Genomic DNA, 19,470 nt, shown 5'->3' with positions numbered 1-19,470 from the left:
GTGCAATACATAGACTCCTTACTATTTGCTATTCAATACTCTAGGTCTCTACAGATTGTTATCAGTTGCAGAAAAGTTTTATGAGAAGAGGTTAACCTGTTACAAGTGACTTACATCCATCTGAAAAAATAGCCAACCGAAGTTCCAACATGGATTAGAGGGTCAGGTCCTAGGAACAGTTGTGAAAAAGCAGCACGTTCCAACAGCTCCCTCTCAGGAGGTACCTGTAGCCAGCATACAGTTGCAAAATCCACCAGAAGAACCATTTGGAGGCTAAACTGGAAACAGGCAACCAAAATTCTCTAAAACTAGTCACTGAGGTTGGCTGTAAGAAATGCAGACGCATCATTTACTTGTGAAGCTCTCTAGAGTATGGATTCACAAGGATTTCTCAAAATGAAACACTTCTAAACAGTTACAGCTTCTACATGCCTGAGAAGAGGGTGAGGAACAGTTGGGACCAGTAAACCAAGATGCTTTCGAACCTTTAGGTGATCTCTAATCAGGAGGAGTGGAATTACTGACTCGCCCAGCTTTTGTATAGCCCTGAGGACACACCAGCTCCCTTATAGCTCTTTAGGAAACCTTGAACAAAAGAGAGTAATGTGGACTGGCAAAAGGAAGTGGTTCTATCCACAGTCTTACAGGATTGATAATTTTGAAGTTGGATGTCCTTAAGCAAAGCTAAGTAGCTACATAAATTACCCTCAGGAAGGCTAGAAAAGCAAGGTGCTGTTCAGGCTGAACCAAGAACTCACTCAGCACTCACCTCACAGTGGGTAAGGCTCCTTATATAAAGCTCTGAAATTAAGCAAATACGATTCATGTTTGGTTTCTAGCTTCCAGGCACAGTTTCTAAGTGTATTTGTTGTTAAATAAATACAGGCACCAAGTTCAAGATGCAGTACCACAAAGCTGTTAGATTATTTGTTCTCCTGAATTATGCATTACTTTCACCTGGTATGCAGTTTTGCTAATGCAAGTACCCCATAAAGCCCCAAATTCCAGCATGTCTATATGCCATATGGACAAGCTTCTCCAACCGTCTGCTCCTCATGGAAATTCTATTTGTTTTCCTATTGATTTTATTATGTTTAACAGCATACTAAATCATTCCTGAGGTTGACAACTTTCTGGAAAATTGACATATGCTGTCTAAAACTGCCTGAGGCAGGAATAAAACCAAAACAAATGGTTTCTTTTAAACTCTTGATTTGCATTACTACAGCCAGGCATACAAGTGCCATCTTGCTTAGTAGAAGAATTCTTCTCCTTTGTGTAATATCTGAAGCACAGGAAATCTTTAGAAGCTCTTCTTATGGATCTGCATATTAGGGGAAGGTGATTGCAAAATACCAGACTATTTGAGTGAGGGTGGGACTAAAAAAGCAGATTGTCATCCAAGATCAATGGGTGGATTTTCTCTCTGGGGAGAGGTGGAACTATGTGTAGATGCCTTGGAATCTACAGCTTAAGGCAAAAGTAGAATTTTTAATGAGACTTAAAGACTCATATTTAATTCTTCTCCCAAGAAAGTGTACTTTAAAGCAATTAAGTAAGATCAGGATGAAGCAGGGGGTTGTTTGTTTTAAAATTTTTAAGGCATCACCATCAAACAGTACGGAATTTGTTTCAAAGACTGGACTTCATCTCGAATGAGAAAAAAATTCTTGGTTCAGAAACTAAAGGGGAAGATGAATTAGAGAAAGCAGTTTTGATGCTTTGATGCCAGAAATCTGAACACCACAAGAATCCAAGAGGAAAATCGATTAAGAAGAAATAATTTTTAAATCTCCAAAGGTCTGAAAAAAACTAAGAAGGTCATATGCACACATTTTCATCTCTGTTAGACTCTCATTAGGCTGTTTTAACTGCTGTGTTCTGGCAAAAAAAAGAAAGAAATTGCAATGGAAAAATATTTTTATGGGAAGTAGTTAAGGCACTGCACTGACAAATAATGACACTACATTTGCAGAGCTGCAGACATTTAAGACATATGACATGAAGTCATGTACTTCCCATTTTGGTGTGATTGAACACATTCAGACAAATGGAGATGATATTTTCCTACAGTGTCTGTGATGACACAGAATAAGCTTCTGTGTTCTACTGTGGAGAAACCAAACTACACATGAGTATGCACATTGAACTGTGAGTAAGCAAGAAACCTCCTGTGAGTTAACAGGGAGAAAAATAGTCTCAAGGAGATGTCTTGCATGTAGAGAACCTTATGATCACCCAACACACATACACAAAAGTGCAGAAGATGCTAGAGTCCTCATAATATTAAGGATTAAAAAAAATAGTACAAAAAGAGAAAATAGTCTTCATATTTACCATTGAATTGAGCTTCTGGAGATCAAGTTTATCTCCTTCTTAGAGAAGGTCAAGCAAATCCAGTTAATTTGCTAAGTGCTTAGATATGTAGAGATCATATATAAAGCTCAGCAGAACTCAGATCAATGGAGATACTCCTGTAAGTGAACATTACCTACTTTGCATCTGTGTTTTCCAAGACAGTAATATGGTATCACAGTTTCTAAATTCATACCAACAACATTGACCTTGTAGAAGTATTACAGGAAAATTTCAGAAGGCCTGCAAAACATGATCCCAAGCTTTTACATTAATAGAAAATGGTTGTTTTTTCTTTGGTAGACAAATGCAGTGAAGCTAGTAAGATCTGTTGCCTTTTTTCCAACCGCTAAATGATCCCATTATCTCCAAAATACACCGTCTACAGCTGGCTCTTAATTTTGAAAATTAAAGCACAGAGCTGGGAGATTAAATCATGCCAACCTTTTCCTAACTAGTATATAGACCCTGTGCCAACAGCTTGTTCTGGTTCCAGCCAGGACACAGTTAATTTTTGCAGCAGCCAGGCGGGAGTATGGCTAGGACACAGAGGTTATTCTATACCATCATTTCATTGCCAGGGGTGGGGGTGAAGGCAGTCTTTTCCAAGGAAAAGGGGTTCCGTCCAGTCAAGTAAACATGGTGGAGGGAGCTGGCCAGTATTGATTGTCTCTTGTTGGGGATGGGGGGAAAGGCAGTGTGCGTTAAGTGGGAATCATTTCTTTTCTTCACGAGTACTCTTCACGAGTACCGTTGCTGTTACTGTTTGTTTTCTTATCTCATTGCTGTTTCCAGTAAAGTTTTCTCATTTCAACCAGTGGTCTTTACCTTTTGTACCTCCAATTCCCCTCTCCAGCATGCCACTGGGGAGAGGGGAGGGAGGATCGGCGTGTGGTTTTAGTGGGAGTACTAAATTGGAGAATATCAATCCTAAACCATGACACAGCTATCTGGACATCTGTAGTTAGAAACCTTGTCATCAAAGATGTTTGACACTTGCTAGAGGTGTTATTTGTGCTCATCTGTTGTAGACCTGAGTTTCTGCAAACTTACAGGTAAGTTTGTTGACTGCAAAGGAAAAACATCCAACACACCAAAAACTCCTTGGAAAGGTCGCATATATATGCTGTTGCTGGAGACTATTCTGCCACTATGCCTGTCCTTTGAAAACTTGACTGAAGTGGTAAACCCTTTGAAACACCACCAAAACACCACAAAACCAAAAAGTTTCTAGTTGGAAGAAACAAACCTCATGCACTAGGCACTCCTAGCAGGAAACACTAAGCATTCTTACTAAAACAAAAGTCTAGAAAAGCTTTTCAAGCATCTACAACAGCAAAATGATTTTTACAGAGAATCATGCCTTCGCAAACATTGGCTGTGAAAACACGTGTTGAAAAATTATTCTCCACTCAGAACAGGCAGAAAAATACATTATATCAAAGATGGAAAAAACATTAATGTCAAGTTGAAGGAATCCAAGACAGAGCAACATCAGGCCATGGGCTGTAGTCTGGTATTACAGCTCAGGAAAGTGCATAATGTTCAAAGGGTCAGGCAAGTGCATCCTCACAAGCTGCATCCTTAAGTTGAAGTGTTACTGATTGACAACATGTTGGAAAGAAAGATAACTAGGACTGTTAAATCACTTGTAGAACAGTACACTGACAAAAGATGGTCAGAAGTGTTTTTATTTTGCCCAAGAGTAGAACAACATAAACGTCTTTTGACACTTCTAAGCAAACTTCCTTAAACTCCAAGGTACACCCAACTGTGTTAATCAATGATAACTGAACAAGCAAAAACAATACAGGTAAACAGACCTCCTATAATGTTGGTCAAATAAATTAAAGCTGAATATTTCTGAACCATCAATAATCTTAGCAGATGCTCTTTTTTCAGTCTACTTTTCAAGCAATGTCATGACCACCTAGCTTAAAAAGATCACTTTTTTCTCCTAGGTGCCCTCTTTGAGACTCTCAACCACAAAACAGGCAAACTGAATGGCTGTTTTTTGGAAAGAGAGTTGTAAATGTGTCTGCTCATGCAGTATTGACTAAAGATTAAGACAGCAAAACTTGCACAGACAACAGATAAGAGATCTGTCTGACAGCCCACTGGAATTTCATTTGGTCTGCAGACAAAATAACAAGGTTGTTTGGAGGTAATCCAAAAAACTGTTCTACCAATTATTAACAGAAAGGATTAATGAAATGTGGAAAAACCTAAATCGAAATAAAGAAAGAAAAAAAAAGGCTGAAGGTTTCAACACTCTCATTAAACGCCTCCATCTCCAGAACCTTGCTGACATTACTCATTTACATAATCCTTTAAAATGAACACTCAGTCACTGAAAACCCTCTCATAAAACACGAATAAGATCCAACGTTATCCTCAATCGAGGAATATCAACATTAAGCACTTTAACTTCAACTCTTTCTCCAGGACCGAGGCCGAGGCTTCTTCTCTTCTTCACTTTAGAAAGTTTTGCTTCAGTTATGTTTCGCGCTGGAATCAAACCCGCTCTTCCCACACCAATATCAACAAAAACTCCAAACTGCGTCGCATTTTCAACTTTTCCAGTCAGAACAGCACCAACACTTAAGTCTTCAAAGCACACTATGCTTCTCTTGAAATCAGGTTTATCAAAATCTGTTATAAGAAACAAGAAACACAAGTAAGACTCCGGAGAAAAAGGGTTTCTAAGGTTTCTGAGTTGTTTCCAGATGATAAGAACTCCTCCCAAGGTAGCTCTAAGGTCCCAAGTACTGCTTTCAGAACCTTTTTTAAATAAAGACCTATTTGTGATAAACAATTTATTTCTTGTATTTTATTTATCACTTTAAAAGACTTTGATTAATGGAATAATGAGTACAGTGACTCCACGGTATGAAACTATCATGAGGGGATCAGAAGTGTGTTGTATAGTAGCTAGTGACTGAAAGATTCTTTACTCTCTTTTATTTGCTTACAGATCCACTGCTGGCCAAGGTCGAGCCCATCAATGATTGTGCCTCTGGGATATGTATTTAGGGGAAAACCCCCCTGTGCAACAGCAATTGCAGCCAGAGAGAGAAGTGAGCACACGTGAGAGAAACAGCTCTGCAGACACCAAGGTCAGGGAAGAAGGAGGAGGAGCTCCAGGCACCAGTTGCCCCTGCAGCCCGCCACGGTGGAGACCATGGTGAGGCAGGTTGTCTCCCTGCAGCCTATGGAGCCATATGGTGGATCAAAGATCCACCTGCAGCCTGTGGAGGGCCCCACACCAGAACAGCTGGATGACTGAAAGAAGGCTGTGACCCCATGGGAAGCCCATGCTGAAGAAGGCTCCTGGCAGGACTTGTGGACCCGTGGAAAGAGAAGAACATGGTGGAGCAGGTTTTCTTGCAGGACTTGTGACCCCATTGGGGACCAAGACTGAAACAGTCTGTTTCTAAAGGACTGCACCCTGTGGAAGGCACCCACGCTGGAGCAGTTCATGAAGAACTGCACCCCACAGGAAGAACTCTCGATAGAGAAGTTCATATGGTTGTACAAGTGTATGAACTAGGCTGTCCACTCCAGTCATGGAGTTTGTCTAAAGTGATACTGAATGTACTAGATCAGCAAAATATTAATATTTCCACCAAGGATTCCCTTTTGTTTTTGTGTCCCTATGTTAATAGTCTATCCTATTATACAGACCACCAGAACAAAACGAGACATAGAAAATACACATTTTCAAGACAGCTAGTGGGAAATATTTATAAAATATGCACAGAAACTATTAATGAACCCAAAAAAGGGAGGTAGAAACATTGGTTTGGGTTTTTATAAGCATAAGTTTATTATTTATTACAAGCCTGCATCTTCGCTGCCTACCTTTATCTCTTGCTGTCGTAAGAGAATCCAGCTGTAAGTTGCACTAAACGACAGCATCTCCAGATGTTTTACCTCATTACTTACCTCAACTTTCTTCTCCTCCACCTCAAACTGTTCAGTTCTACTGCAGGTTTTAACTAAGGTAGGTCATGAGCCACGTGCTACAGTTACACTTGTCACCAAGAACTAGTGCAATAAAAGAGCAGAACTACACACTACTATATTACTGCCCCACAGAACTTTATTACTATTTCACCTTGGTCTCAGCATTCTCCTCTGTGATGGAGAGCCAACACGGATTTAATCAGCATAGAGTTAACATATTGAAACTATTTCATTTGTTAACAGCCATACAACTCCCCTTCCTATGGCTGAAAATGCCGTGATTTAAACAGGATTCACACTCCTTACCTACAGAATTGGAAAGAAACATCTGACTATGATATAACCTTTACCTTGCCTGAGAAAAGAAATGGAGTTTCATGTCCATGAAAATCTACTACTGCTTTAGAAGAAGAAAATATGCTGTTTTAAAACTGGTAAGTAGAACAATCAAACTGAGATTACAGCCTTCCAAACCAAGGTTTACCTGTACGAATGTCATAGCCTTCAGGCTGAGTCAGACCATCAATGATCAGCTGCAGTGTGTGCACTGTGGTATTCAGCCTTTTGGCTGTGCCTTCCAGTCCTTCCCTTTCAATTACTGCTTTTACTTTTTGCTGCATATCCGATTTTCCTATGTCATTTGCGTTTCCTCCAATCAAGGATAAAAACCTGGGAAATTCAAACAAAGATAGAGAGATTAGAAACATCCTTTAGTGGGAACTGAACCTTTGCTCTATTTAGGGCTTTTAATTACTTTTTCATTGATGCATGAACAAAATTTTTGATAAAAAACATGAACAGTGAACAGTTTCTCAAGTCCATATCCTCTCAACTCATCACTGATCTGGCACATAAACGGAAACTTAGAGTCTATCCGTATTCATGTATCTTCTGGAATAGATTATAAAACTAGAAGCAAAATTTTAAAGTGTAAATAAATCTCTTCTCAGATCAATGATTTAATCTCACGATAAAACCACATTTCATTATGACTGAAAGATGTCTTTCACCACGAAAGTTCCCTAGAAATAAGTGAGAGTTCCATAACACTGTCATTTTTATTGTCACTCTCATTCAAATTAAAATGAATGGCCATTTAGTTAAGCAACAATGAACATTCAAAATATTAAATTAATATGAAGAATCTATAACCCAACTTTAAAACTTCATATAAAATACTTCCCTTGTCTATGAACTCCATGATTAAGAACAATTAGTTTTTCAGAAACTAGGTAGTCATCGAGTCAAAGTATTCACACACTGCAAACACACTTATCTTTTCTTATTGTCACATATATACCCACACTGCAAATTGAGACAAATTTGGACTGGCACGTAAAAAGCTGAAAAGAAATACTTTAAAATAACTATGACTTGACCTGTGATCCCTTTTTTTTTTTTTAAACAAAAGAAGAAAACCCAAACACAATTACTGAGGTTTTTAATTCTGCCATGTTAGTACACGTCTGAGAAGCACAGAGAAGAGAAGACAAAAATTCACATGCAGACCCCATCCTTATCAGCAGTGATGCCTTAGACAATGTTTATTTATCACTGAATAAACATCCTTATTTCACTGAAAGACTTGAAAATGTACACCAAGACTTTAATGGATATCAACGAATGAAAATGAGGATGCAGCTCATAGAAGCTAGGACAAATTGTACTAAATAAAGCAATTTTTTCTTTTCTCAGTAGATGCTTCAGTTGTCTGTCCTGCTGCCCTGATCTGCATCTCACCATGAATAAGCCTCTTCTACCCTGCTTTATCATGTTCCTTACTTTGGGACAGAGGCACATACTTTTTTGCGTGTTTTCCACCACAGCAGACAGGTAGAATTATTGACCCTGTCCTGCAGAGTCCGAGTAAATGTTCCTTCCAAATTCCTAAAAGAGATCTCTCCTTTCTATCCTTATCCTGCTTCACAACAGGTGTAAACTACCAGCCTCAAAAGAAGTGCTGACCAGCAGGTTCATGCCCTGCACTTGGCAGGAGACATTCCAGCTCTCTTAAGAAAGCAGAAGCCCCTGGTACTCAACCTTCTCCCCCTCCCATCCCCCAAAATACCTGCTGTGTTTTTTATCAAAACCTGAGGCTAGTATTTCTTTTATCAGGAGACCCAGTGGGGTTTTTTATTTTTGTTTTTTTTTTTGTTTTTTTTTTTTTGTTTGTTTTCTCTTTTTTAACCCAAGGAACCCAACTGAGATTATTTCAGCTGGTGAGCAATAAAAAGTTACATGGACTGAAATACAGAACTAAATTTCTTTTTGAGAAAATATAAATTGAAGAAACATAATTAAAGTAATATCTGACTTTCAGTAAATCACAAAATTAATCTTTGAGCATAAGGGCAAAGCTTAGCTTAAAAATGTCCACTAATTTCACTAAAAGGAGGAACATATGTTCTAAAAGGATGTAACATCTGTTACAACTGGCTGTCAGGACTTCCACTTCTACACTGAGTTCGAGTGCAAGCACAGTGATTTAAGTGTACTGGTTGCTCAAACACAAAGATTTGCATTTAATAGTGATAATTTTCATATTAAAGTTTTTAGTGCATACACACCTTTCTTATGGCAATGTATGAAGAAGAAAATTAATAAGGACTCAGGGAATGGTGCTGTTCTCAGGATTAACTGAATTTTGTTTTGACTGTATTTCAACTGTTGACACCACTTTTTAAACTAGTTTAAGGTGGTTTTGAAGCAAGGTACGTAACAAAACAGATGCAAAATGGTTTATAATATTAAATGCAAAATTATTTATAATATTAAGTGCATTTTTTTCCTGCAAACTAACAAAAAACCACCACTACTACTCAAATATTTTGTCTAACAATATATATGAAAAAAATCAGACATTCTATGAAGCCATTTTCTTTCAATCTCAAAAGAGCATCAAAAGTGGTTGCAATGATAATACTGAAAATGAGCATAGGCCCAGGTGAAGGACTCGTCCCAAAAATACTGGAGGCTGCTGGCTGCTTACACTGATGGATGGACAATGCCCCACCAGAGCACTAGTGACAGGCGGCAGCTGCCCTAGCTTTGACTGACATGCCAGATGTAACATGACAAACCCGACCAGCCTCATGACTCAACCTTCTAAATAATGTATGCTTTACCACCCACCCCTATAAACAAGTTTGCTGACACTCACATACTTGGCTTTATTTCACTTCAAATGGAAACTCAGCTTGAGTACATCCAAGTAACATTTTCTCACCATTAGAATTTCGCAGAAGCGCGTTCACTTTGTAAAGCAATGACGGGGTGGGATTGGTCACTAGTAAGTGCAACCACATGGAACAGCCAGCACCATATATTAAAAAAACCCTGTTACATACAAAACTGACAAATGTGTGGATAATGCAATCAGAGTGAATGGTGCTATGTGCACACCACTGCAAGAAAACCAGCCTGAAACAGGACACAACCCAGGTGCCTGAGCCTTCAATTACTATTCATGAAAGACATTTCAGCCTCCTGGTCCTTCCCCTGCCACCACTACCCTCCAGAAATCCCAAATTATCAATTTGATATAGAAAAGGATTCCTCATCTAGGCAAGGGTGGTAGGTTTGGGCCCTATGTTATCAATTACAGTTGTGCAAATAACTTATTAATGTGGTTACTGCTCACAATAAAATTTTGGCCCTACCTGAAGGTGATGCTTAAACATCTGCCCAAGTCTAAGTACAGGAGAAGTCCCACCAACTTCTACAGAATTTTAATGCTCCAAAAATCAAGTATTTTGTTAAGGATATTTCAGAATTATGAGGTACATATTATAGGCAGAACAGAGCACTGTAACAGAGCCCAGTATGCACATACATACAGAAGAAATACTCTTTATAAGAACCAATATTATTTTTACTTTGGAAATTCTCACATTTCAAGGATAGGTTTTGGTAAAAACTATGTATTAAAGTATTTCCAAATTAAAGCAACTCAGTGATTACAGATGCAGGTAATTTTAAAAATACTGTTGAATCCAGTTATATATTTAATGTATCATTTTCATTGAAATGAACATAGCCTGCGGGTACTTGGAATAAAAAAAAAAATCAGTATAAAGCACACATCCCTGATTGAACAGTGGTGCATTATATTGATCATTTCTATTTTTAAGTGTCATTGCTAAGAACAAAGTTAAATGTTTCCTTATTAAAAAAAGCAACCCAACAACTTCCTTCAAGAGTTATTTCAAGGTCACAGTAACAACAAAAGTAACAACTCCGAAGTCAGAAAAAAAGGGACATAGTTGGTAATAAGACTGGGATATGGTCATGTGGGAAAAGAGAGGTTTCCCTTAATTTACATATTTTGATCTTCGCAAAGTTAAACTATATCACTACAGTCCTTAAAATATCTCATCCTATTTGTAATTGACAGTTCCAGCTGCACAACATAGGAACATGAATGATCTGTGCAAAAATGAAAGCCCTTCAACTATTTTCCTGCCTAAATATATGAAATAAATAATATGTTGCAGTAGTTCAAGTGCTGTGTTTATCTACTACAAAGATAAGACCTAAAGAAAAGTTAACAGAAATGGGAAAGATGAGATTTTTTTCTGAAGTGAGGTAATTTTTATAAGACATATTACTCTCACTTCCTCAAATGCTGAGTATCTGAGTAAATAGTGAACTTTCTGCATAATATACATCAACTCAGATAAAAGCTACCAGAGTCTTAGGAGAGTCAGAACAGAGTGAAATTTAACTGGTTTAGATCTTTGAGTTTTATGGTTTTGAGATTTAGAGGATACTCAGAAACCTCTGCAATGACCTTAGTTTTAAAAGCAATCTCTGCAGTCTTACAAGACCTGCAGAGAATGGTCATGGATAAGTCACTGATGTTTTCATTTAATACATAATTTCATCCATCTTACCCAGATAAAGAAAGAAAAGTAGCATAAATGTAACAAATAAGCACATCATGTTCACTTAACATACACATCTGCACAAAATTACAGCACAGTCCTTGCAATGCTTAAAAGATAATGCAAATTTTGGTAGAATGCAAAAAACAGACAGAAAAGAGTAAAAATATTACCAAGGGAAGCCTCCAGTAAATTTTTAAGAAGTTACTCTAACCCTCCCTGAAAAGCTTCTTATAATGTGCAGGAGTTCAAAAGCTTTGCAAGGGCTTTAGTCACAGTCATTTCTGTTTTATGTAATCATTTCCAGCAACACGACTTAAGAGCTGGGAGTACTGGATTCATTACATTACAGCAACATGATATGCCATTACATCTTGTCACAGTGCACACATGAATTAATGGTAAAGCAACATAATCACTTTGAAAACAAAACAACTTCGCATCAGCATGCACTTTGTTAGGTAAAATGTACATTTATGACAGTAGCAAACAAATTATGCAGACACGTTTTAGTAATGTTTTGAAGTGCAAAAGCATTATTTGTATAATGCAGATGTTGACTGCCCTTGTTCTCACGAGTGACAGAGATCCTCAATTTTTGACTACTGATGCAGATTATATATCAAACAATATTTGTACATTACTCTCTGTAATTAATTGCTAGACACAGAAAGCTAAAGTTTCAAACATATCTAAAACTACTTATGTGGTTTAGCCAGACAAGGTTATTTAACCAGTATATTTTTTCCCAAATGCATAAATTATTAATATTTGACTGCATGCAGAAGGCCAGAAAACCCTCAGTTTATGACATTTTGAATGTATAAATCTAAGAAACAATGAGTTTCTAAATCAGAAAAGAAATTCAGACACAGTTACACTGCAGCACAGCCACTTTGTTACCATACTATTAGGTACACTGTTGTTAGCTGTTTTCATGACTACTGATATATCACATAACTGGAGCGTAACCCGAGATACAAAATAGTGAAACATGATTAGCTATCCACAAAGAACTAGTACTACAGTTATAGGAGATAATTCCATTAAAAAGGTCTTGTGGAGTTTTTTCCCATATTTTTTTTTTAAATGCAACCAGTGGGAAATCATGTAAGTTCCAAAAATTTCAACAAATTAAAAAAATGTCATTTGATTTATGGGTCAAATATTTATAGTGTAACTGGAGCATAATTCTTTGTTATTTCTAAGTTCTTCTAATCATTCTTGTTAACTGTATTTTACATCACATGAAAGTTTTAAATAGTCTTTATTGGATGGCAATTAGTGAAAGTCTTTTCTGCTCTTCTGTTTATTGACAAGATAACTGTCAAAAATATGCCCTCTGAAAATCCAGCTAAGTTAGTAGTAAACCCATGTGAATGAACTGGCATTCTAAAGTGATGAATACACTCTATTATTTATTAGACTTAGTGGCCCTAATTCTGCAAGTGTTCCCCCTAATTAGGGTTAGCCATTTCTTAATGGAAATAATGATAAAGGTTCCTTAGTTGACTGAGCTTCACTTTTTCAAGATTTTTTTAAAAGAAATGTAAGACTTTATTAAATATTATTATGCACATTAAATAGCTTAAATACACACACGTGTGTGTACATGTAACTACAGTCTCATTGAAGCGGACAAACGATGTTTCTGATGACCTCTTAGTGAATTTAAGGAAAGGCATCCTACTACAGCACCAGCTCCTATCCTCTGTAAAATACTCACATGTAGACTACATTGTTAAATAGAATACAGCAATTTGTTTTACACCAAGTAACTATTCCCCCCGACTTCTATTCCTCTTAAGCATTGCCTCAGTTGCTCAGTGACAACTAAGGGACCTGATCAGAGGCAAGCCAGCCTGACAGAGCTGGAAATGCCATCAAAGGACAAGTGTCCAGTAGCATAAAGGGCAGTAAGGAAGTCCTCTTTCTTTCGGTGGCCTCATCAGCAGTTTTCCTTCTGCATTTTCATATGTGCCAGTACTTGCCTTCAAAGTTAGCAAATGTAGTTTTTCAGCTATGGATCAGCTGTTACATTCACCCATGCAGAATACTAGAAACACCAGAGATATCTGAAATACAATTGATCTGCCTATGATGGAATATAACAGGTTTTCAACATAAATGCCTTGCTGAAACGAGTGCCAAATCAAAATGTTTAACTTCAGTGAAGAAAAAGCACATGAATGAGTGCTTGTTGAATTCTCCTGGTATTTTGAAGTCCTGCTGGAGATATCAAGCAGCATCACATGACATGACAAGGTATCAAGCAGCATTCACAGACATGAATCTTCACTGCAAGTCACTCTGCTCAATATATCCAAAACTCTTCTTAAGGCATAACCAAACTCAGTGAGCAGGACTTTCCTCTACCAGGCACAAGGAACATCCTCACCTGCATTATTCTAAATCAGAGCTTTAGGTCTTTTATACTTGCAAAGTATTTCTACGTCAGGCTAAAATACAACCTGTCTGCCAGATGCTGCAAACTGTGAGCAGCAAAAACACATTCTGAGTGCCAACCTTTAGCAAAAATCATTTTTATGAGATTTAAATAAAAAAATCAGCAAATGTTAAAATTCAGTCATATGAAACCAACAGCACCCAGCAGACTGACAGAACAAAGAAACAACACTGCATTTTCTTTCCAACATTTTGGTTTATAAGTATAACCTGGTTGTAACTTTTGGGGACTTCCTAAATGTTTCCTCGGTTTTCCTACCAATTCTTTTACAATATGTACCAAGAAATTGGATATGCTCTACATATTGTATTAATTGTGGTGATTGTAGAAGATTCTGCCACTATAAACTGGTTTTCACATACAGACTTTTAAGAAACTTAAAGTACAGTTCTGCTTTGGAGAAAAATAGGCTGTCTATAAAGTTTTGAGGTTTTAGGAAACTCTGATTCAAAATATTTAGAGGTGTTCATAAGCTTGATCACTGCATATGACAAAGCCAAGCTCTGACAGCGTGGAAACCATGAACAAAAATGTTTTGGTCTTCTGCAGAGTGTGTTAAATCACCAGTAGGATGTTTTCCAATTATTTTAAAGAAATTGCACAGATTTTTAGTTAAGATGCTTAAATGCCATAAATCAATCATACCAGCACCATTTGTGCCACTGCAGTAAAGATTACATCAGTGTTTCCATTATAAAAACCCTATTTTTCAGGGGTTTCTAATTCAGCCATAAAAATTGGCTACAGCCTGAAGTTTGGCAACCAAAATCACCACTTGGGAGTAATTCTTTTAACTGTATTTTTTTTTAACAGATTGGCTTTTCAAGATACAAAATAGTTCTGAAAAAGAAAATTAGTGGTTTCAAATTTGGTGAATTTCTATCCCTCAAAAACATTGTTTTAAAACTGATAATTTTGCATGTCATAAATCTGTAATGTGGGTTGCTGCCTCTGGGTAATTTGGCTATAAGCAGTGGATAAAAATCACTGGTTTATTTAATTTAAAAATAAATGCCATTTTCAATGAAAACTTTTAATCCAATAAAACTTTCACAAACTACTTTCTCATAGCAAGATGTGGTAGACCTTGCATGAGAAAGCCTTTATGACTCATTTATGCAGTAGCTATTCCATACATCTTAATTTTTGTGGCAAGAGGTACAAAATACTGTATTTTGATGCCTTGAATCAAATCAGCTCACATCCTTCAAGACAACAATTCTGCCCTTTTCTAGCACCTGTGAACTTGACATGGTCCCTGACAAAGTTCTGCGTAAGCACAGAAAAAGAAAAAAGAAAGACTTTTATAGGAGTAAAGCACCAGAATTCCTTTAAAATGTACTTTGTTTAAAATTTTATGTATTAAATACTCACATCTAACAGTCTAAATTTTTCTCATGCGTTTTAATTTAAGATATAAGAATTATCAGTTAAGTTTCAACCTAGTTTAATTCTAACATTTAAAAAAGACCTTCAGATGCTGGCTAATTTCAGTAAGACCCCTCAAACCAACACCATGAACATGATTTGATCTTCAGGCTCTCAAAAGCTTTCTCATGAAGGTAGGCTCAGCAAAAGGGAATTACAAGCCCATTCCCATCCACTGTCTGTCAGCAAAACTTGTCAACAGCACCAATAAGCTTTGGACTGACTTCTCCGTGGAGTCTGAATTCCTGGTAGAATTTTTTTCTTAATTCATATTTAGGCAGGGGAAAAAAAGGTTTGGAAAGCCATTTTCGTAAGTTCTAAGAAGCTTAACAGCTCATATTTTTTTTTTTTGAAAAGTCATCTAAAATATATAATCATTGCTAAATTATAGCATTAGTTGCTTGAGGGGAGGATGCCTGGTTTATATTTAGCCCTTATGTCACCAGTGTCAATTTTTAACACTACACTTCTTGGTTTTTGTCAGTTTGTTTCAGAGCTGTGTTTTCTTTTCTTGAAACAGCTATTTGCAAAGAAAAAATTTGCCTCCTTCCCCACACCATTTTGTGATATCAAGTTGATGCATATTCATACAATCTATACCATAAAAGCTATCACCTCCATATTTAACAAGCTTTTAGGGAAACTGTCTTTTGATTGCAAGAAAAACAAAAATACAAATACTGTTGAACACAGAGTACATTCATAGAAAGCCCAGAAAGCACTTTGAGACTTTTTTTCTCCACACATCGCACTACATGTACAGGTACTCATAAATGTAAGAAGTCAGACAACAGAGAAAGAGCCCAAAGAAAACAAAAAACTGTTTCAGTTAGTTACAGACAGATGCTATGCCTACTAGTTTTGGTGTTTCATTGGCAAATATTGTAACTGTTGTTTTATATTTGTTTTGTAATCAACTGAAAATCTTTTGCATTAAAAACAAAACAAAAAAACCCCTACCCCCCAAAAAAACTCTGTATGGTACAATATTTGCAACACACATTTGGACCTAAACACTTCACCTGAAAATTCAGTCTAGGAAGACAGTGTTTGGTGAGAAACAGAAGAGACACTGGCACAGCTGGAAACTTACTGCAAAACAATTGCATTAGCCAAAGAGGGATGGCATGACAGGTAACACTGGTCTTCAGCCATGTAATACTTCTGCAATGGCTTAGAAGTCCCATGAGTTTGAACTTGAGCACATTTGAAGAATCAGCAAGTGTTCTAAGCAGTGTTGGCTGTGCAATAGGTGCCAGCCTCCTCCCTGAAACCTGTATAAGCTTGTGACTCAAACCACTATCTTGGTTGAGATGTAAAAGCTGTGTTCATTAATTTTCTTTATTCTGTTTTTTTAATAGTGCTAATCCTGGGTTCCCAGTCAAATTCCAAATCATGGTTATATGATCTATGATATATACTAAAATTGTCTCCAGAATTTCAACTGTATATGTGAATATCTGTCCTACCCTATGCAGTAATAACCCCATTCACCACTTGAGATATAAAAGTAACCTGTGCTGCTCTGGAAACCAAGTACCAATTCTTTATTTTCTGACAATATTGTATGTAGGTAAATTCCTGCAGTATTCCACCATTAACTGGATATACTTCTCTGCTACTTGAAACAATCTTTCCACATCAGCCTTTAAATGAAGCTGGTAACATTGTGAACACTTCACTGAGTATTTTATTAGCAGACAAGGGCTGGAAAGCTAAAAACCAAAACCTGAGTACTTGGAATTTAAATTGAATGAAACTTAATACTGAAAATCAAAATTAGTTTTGAATAACCGATTTATATTCATTTTGCACATTAACTCACACAACTCAATAATCTCCAGTTGGGGTGACCAGAATGTTCATCCTATAAGTCGTTTACCAAACATAAGATCATTAAGATCAGGACCTTGACTGATTTTTTTTCCACAGCTACGCACAGGGCAGAGAATTAGTAAAAAATGGTGATGCGTAAATAAAAAAAAAGGGAAATGGTCATGGAAAAGGAGAAAACAGTTACCTCCACACTGCACAATGGGCATGGACTCTAGCAGGAAATTGCATGGTGGTCCTAGAATCAGGCACAAAAAAAAAAGAATGAACTGTGGCAGGGAGAGGATGGAAGCAAAAGTGCACTGCATGCCTAGCAGCAGAAGGAAAGTACGGAGACCTACATACAGGAAGAGAGAACAGGGCACGCCCTGAAGGGAAGGTGTCCTGAAAATGCAAGGTCCTGTACAACTTTTTCAAAAATTCAGCATGAGGTTTAAGGATGGTTTTGTTTATAAAACAGGAAGCATGAGTTTGTTTCTTCAGGAACAGTATTCTCAACAGAGATCGTAAGAATCTTAAAGCATCTGGCTACTGGCTCCAGCACTTTTTAAGAAAAGAACCTGTTCAGCATAAATCACTTTAAAAATAAATATACACTCATTTGTGGTAGGTGATAAATTTTCTGGAGAGGAAAGAGTTCAGTTTCATCCAGGGTCGACAGAAAAGATCACAGCTTATACCAGGATTTACCAGCCACAGTACATCCTAACCAGAGGCACTCATGAATTCCTAATTACCTTTTTCTGACTTACACGAAAACCATTCTCTTCTTTTAGCCAAAGGTCACTCAGTAAAACAATCACAGTGACTCAGTAAAACAATCATGGTGTTCATGTACGTGGGAACTTCATATATACATCTTAATTAGATCTCGCAATATCAGAATTCAATTTTAAAGGCTCATAGTAATGATACTTGCTCACATGTGTCTGAAGCATACACGTCTCCTTCTTCTTGAAGAAAGAGGAGAAAGCATCAAATTAAAATAAGTATTCCTGTCTCAAAAGGCTGAGCAGACTGTTGACAGAAAAACCAGTACTTTCATTTTAAAAATTGATGCTGCCAATGCTTCAAAAGCTTTCCCACTACTTACCTCACTGCAAGGTTGTAAGATTCTGGATGAATACAAGTTTGGTCCAAAGGATTGGGCTGTCGCCAGGCACATGGTATTGGTTTACTCTTCTTTTTACCCAGAGCACCTGCTTTCGTCAAAAGTGCACGACTTCCAAGTTCAGTTTTCTTATTACTGCCAGAAATCAAAAATGGACATGTCATTCTCAATGAAGATGACCTAGGCCAGTGTCCCCGCATGAAACCAACATACTTTTTCCCCTGAAGTTTCTCTTAAATAAAAAAATTGCTTAGAATATAGTAAAGGCATCAATGATTCCTACTGTAAACACTCCTTTCATACCTCTTTGTTTGTTTCCTAAACCACAAGTAGTCCCTGCTTTTGGAGGACAAAACAGAGCACATTGAAGGACCTGGAACTAGCACTGGTCCTTTGGATTCTACTCATCAACTGTTGACAGAAATGCAGACAAAACTTTCTCTTTCCATATCAATTTTTAAAATAACCACTATTTGTTCACTTAAGTAGAAAGCACACGAAGTATTTCGTACAACACTCTACAGCCACCAACATGATTAGAAAGGACAAAAATGAAATCTTCTTGAAATCCATTTCAAAAGTTTTTATTTTGTCACTTGGACCCACAAGAAAGGTTCTGGAGGCGATGGTGTTAGAGCTTTATTTGGCCCCAAACTCCATTTCTCAGGTTATACAGTGTTCTCAAGTTTTATGGAATCTGACCAATATTAGAATCATGCTCCAGCAAGGTAAAAAAAAAAATATATCTGAAACAATGTTCACATTTCACCAGTAAATATTTGGGGGGGAAAAAAAAAAAATCCATCAGCCTTTCTTCCTCTCTTGTATTCCAGCATTCACTAGAACACATCTGTACACGGTAAGACCTATCGATCATATACAGCCTTGGAAGTAATTTCTTTGGTCTTCTGGTGCTTACAGTGAGCACCATTTGGCCTGCAGCATATGCTTCCCTGCCAGATGGGCAACCAATCTGTATACCTTCCATCTGGGCAGTAAGCCAGTCCTAATGTGCCTACCTCCTGCCTGGAAGTTACGCATGTGCTCTTTGGCCAGCAGCAATTGGGAATACAGTATTGCTTCTGAGCATTGGGTTGGCTAAAAAACAGCATGTGCTTCCCAGGAAAATATTTTTTGAGAAGAGCCACTGGCAAAAGGGTGGGTGCGGTGCTACCACTGTGCCCTTTCTTAGTTCTTTATTTTGGAAGGAGAAATGAGAAAGGCAGGAGAAGAGAAATTGCCCTAGAAAGGGCATTTTCAGTTGTAGAAAGGAAAGATTTCAGATCAAGAGGATCACTAAGAATGGTTACAAGTGGAAAAGACTTTGTACAGAATTAGGGAATGAGATGACAGGGATGAACATGACCTACTGTTGAAAAACTGAGCTTGGGAAAAGGCCTCACATATTTGAGACAGAAGGCAGTTGC

The 19,470-nt window shown here is 37.4% G+C and overlaps 1 protein-coding gene across 5 annotated transcripts in view; it reads right to left on the bottom strand.

The window, feature by feature from the left end:
* Positions 1-4,007: 4,007 nt before the first annotated feature.
* The window catches only part of SRBD1 (S1 RNA binding domain 1), a 122,002-nt gene continuing 106,539 nt past the window's right edge, over positions 4,008-19,470 (bottom strand). For all 5 annotated transcript variants that reach the window (XM_051782858.1, XM_051782857.1, XM_051782859.1 and 2 more), the window contains 3 exons: positions 18,026-18,178; positions 6,806-6,990; positions 4,008-5,007 (listed from right to left, as the gene is read on the bottom strand). In XM_051782858.1, the coding sequence (XP_051638818.1) occupies positions 4,718-5,007; positions 6,806-6,990; positions 18,026-18,178 (628 nt within the window). In that variant the 3' untranslated portion in view covers positions 4,008-4,717. The remainder of the gene's footprint in view (positions 5,008-6,805; positions 6,991-18,025; positions 18,179-19,470) is intronic.

The sequence above is a fragment of the Manacus candei genome, unplaced genomic scaffold (genome assembly GCF_025592945.1).
Source record: "Manacus candei isolate 608988 ecotype Guabito, Panama unplaced genomic scaffold, ASM2559294v1 h1tg000017l, whole genome shotgun sequence".
NCBI classification, from domain to species: domain Eukaryota; kingdom Metazoa; phylum Chordata; class Aves; order Passeriformes; family Pipridae; genus Manacus; species Manacus candei.
The sequence above is the reverse complement of the archived record's forward strand: the minus strand, read 5'-3'. Positions and strand labels throughout refer to the sequence as shown.